Source organism: Schistocerca serialis, chromosome 4 (assembly GCF_023864345.2).
Source record: "Schistocerca serialis cubense isolate TAMUIC-IGC-003099 chromosome 4, iqSchSeri2.2, whole genome shotgun sequence".
In the NCBI taxonomy this organism is placed as follows: Eukaryota; Metazoa; Arthropoda; class Insecta; order Orthoptera; family Acrididae; genus Schistocerca; species Schistocerca serialis.
The window spans coordinates 325689911-325692953 of record NC_064641.1 but is presented as its reverse complement, the minus strand read 5'-3'; the positions used below and the strand labels follow the sequence as shown (position 1 = coordinate 325692953).

The window sequence follows — 3043 nt, the reverse complement described above, 5'->3', positions numbered from 1 at the left end:
AGATAGTGTAAGTGTTGCCACTATGTTCATTATAATACCAGGCATGGCATAATACTAACGGACATGTTGCATCTAATGGTGAATGAGAAATTTTCGGGGTCGTCAGAGATAGCGTTAACACCGTAACTCGTCAAATACCGAGGCCCGTTTGGGTTGTGAATGTGGTGGTGCCATGAAATCTGTGTTACAGGAGCGCAAAGTAATCCAGTGACTTTTATCATACTGTCAACTTCGCTGTTCATCTAAATGGGTGCGGTAATGATTGAGTTTCAAGTGCTGAACTTGTTTTGTTAGTGAGTGTACATAGGACTAATTACGGAGTTGCTACGCAAGTAGTATGGGGGAGTAAATAGAAACTGGAAAGATAGCCATGAAGACTGATGCCTCAGGCAACAAAGTTATGGAAAAATAATACTGTTAATGAGATACCAGTGCAAAAGTAAAAGCATATAAAAATTATTTAATTTGGAATATTCTGTTGGTACATGTCTGCATAAAACATGGGAATATGGGTCTGCCTTGATGCGAACACTTTCGTTCATTCACTTCCCCAAATTACGTTCAGCGAAATACCGCAATTATCATTAGGTCTTTCTTTAAAGTCATTGCATTATTCAGTAATTAAAACTTCCGGGCTAAGAGGCCGTGGTCCAATAGTAGAAATACTTCTCCCTGACGTTTCGTTGCCAGCTGCGGGCAACATCATCTGAGGTGAGTCTACGATTATTTCTATGATTTTTGCACTTTCTCCGCATGCAGCATGTCCTGTTAGTTCGTTGAAACACAGCGTAACATCTCACTTTGGTAATGATTCAAATAAAACGCCACCGTACTGTGACATGGCCCAAAGTTTGAATTACTGCCAAGCAGGAATTTTACGCTCGTTCATGCATGGTCATTTTAATGTGTGTCTATTAAACGTTTTGTCAGCAGAATTACTGCTGTTGAACTCCCTATGAAGTGGCATTTACTGAGAAATTCTCGTTAGTCTTTAACGTGGTTGTCATTCTTTTCATATTGGTTTCATAACATAAAAGTTCCTCCTGTTCTCTCTTGTACAGGTCACGGAAGCGTGGGATGAAACTTTCGCCTGTCCTGGAATTGGATTCAGTAGCTGCATCTCAACTGGACCAAAATTCCAACGCTCCACTCGTTCTGAAGAACGACTCTGACATTGCGACCGCTGTGAACAAGGGTTCAGATAACGTTTCTCATATCGAAGATGACACCGACAGTGCGGCAGGACTGGATGATGATACTGATGCTGTGCCAGTGCTGGAAGATGGTACCGACACAGAGCCTTTACGGGAAAATGCCACAGAAGTGCAGGATTTGGAAACGAGTATCAGCGGTGGTTACATTCTCGAAGATGGGGCCAATGTTGCCTACCATCTGGAAGCGAATTCTAACGCTGTGCCGGTTCCGGAAAATAATTTAAGTACAGCATCTATTCTCTCGGAAGATTCAGGTACTGTGGCTACAAGGGAGACAGACGAATGTGAGGGTAGCAACATGTTGGAACAATCATATCAGAGTGAACGAAGAAGTTCAAGTGGCAGTGTTATTCTTAGAGATTCAGGTTATGGAACTTTGTTTGAGACGGGAGAATACAGTGGAGGCGTTTGGAGAGAGAGATACGAACATACGCACAAAATATTAGCAGACGACGCTATTGACAGAGGATGTCCAGATCAACTGATCAAAGCTCTGCGCGCTTTGGGGTTCACCAACCGCGATCTGCCTCTGGAATCGGCACCGCCACTTCATTTCGCAGCAGCCGCAAGACACTTAAGAGCGCTCGACTACTTACTCAGCCTGAACTACGACGTGGATGCGTGTGACGACCAGCAGAACACTGCCCTTCACGTTGCAGCCAGCAAGGGTTCTGAGGAAGTGGTGAGGAAGCTGGTCAGTGCAGGAGCTTCTGTAGCGGCGGTGAATGCAGACGGAACATCGGTGGCGCACTGGGCTGCCCGCTTTGATAACGCTGACCTACTTCCAGTGCTGAAGGATCTGGGTGCCAGCGTCAACACTGCAGACGTCGCAGGCAACACGCCGCTCCACGTGGCAGCCCAGACGCTGGCGTACAGGTCTCTAACCAGGCTGCTGCACTTGGGCGCCGATGTATCCGTCCCCAACCGCAGTGGCAACACCCCACTGCATGTGGCCGCCACGAATGACTTCTCAAATGCCGTCCTGGCGTTGGTGGTGTCAAATGCGGACACGAGTTTGCGCAACACTGGGGGCAGGACACCTTTACACGAGGCGGTTTTCTGCGGCAGTATAGAATCGCTGGAAGTGATGCTGACAGCCCAGATGGATAAGGAGTGTTGCGATAATCTGCAGCAGACGCCTCTGCTTACGGCTTGCCGTAGGCGCCAAGTTCCGGCCGTGAGGCTTCTGTTAAACTACGGCGCAAATGTACGTCACGTGGACAGTTCACTGAACACTGCTTTGCACCTGGCAGCTCAAGCCGGCGACGGGAACATCACGCAGACCTTGATCAGTTACGGTGCTGAAGTCAATGCTGCCAATGCTGAGGGGTTAACGCCGTTGCACTATGCAGCGTTCGGTAATAAAGAAGATGCTCTGTTTCCTCTTCTCCTAACACCGGGTCTGAACGTGGACGCTGTGGACCAGAAAGGCAACACTGCCCTTCACCTGGCGGCGTACAAGGGCTCAGAGACGGCTGTGAGTTACCTTGCGCTATCCAGCGCCACGCTGTTACCAAACAACAAAGGGAAAACACCAGTGGACATGGCAAGAGAGCGGGGGCATATGCGGGTAGCAGCCTGGCTTAGGCGCAACGCTGTCCCCGACGGCATCTGATAAGTGTTCCTTTCATTAAATGTCATCTTCGTCTGCGGTGAGGAACAAACGCATGAATTATTAAATGATTTCAGCATGAAAATTAGCATCACTTTACCGCAGGCTACTGGAACAAGCTTTTCTAACTCCTAACAGAGAAATACGTGCTTTTAGCATGTCATTTATGATGTTAAATAAATGTCTTGGGAACACACAAAATTGTTCTGGAACATCA

General features: G+C 47.5%; 1 protein-coding gene across 1 annotated transcript; it reads left to right on the top strand.

Moving 5' to 3' along the window:
- The first annotated feature begins 1077 nt into the window (after positions 1-1077).
- On the top strand, positions 1078-2829 carry LOC126474436 (receptor-interacting serine/threonine-protein kinase 4-like). The gene has a single exon (XM_050101907.1). It carries the CDS (start codon positions 1078-1080, stop codon positions 2827-2829), a length of 1752 nt encoding a protein of 583 aa, XP_049957864.1.
- Positions 2830-3043: the final 214 nt, after the last annotated feature.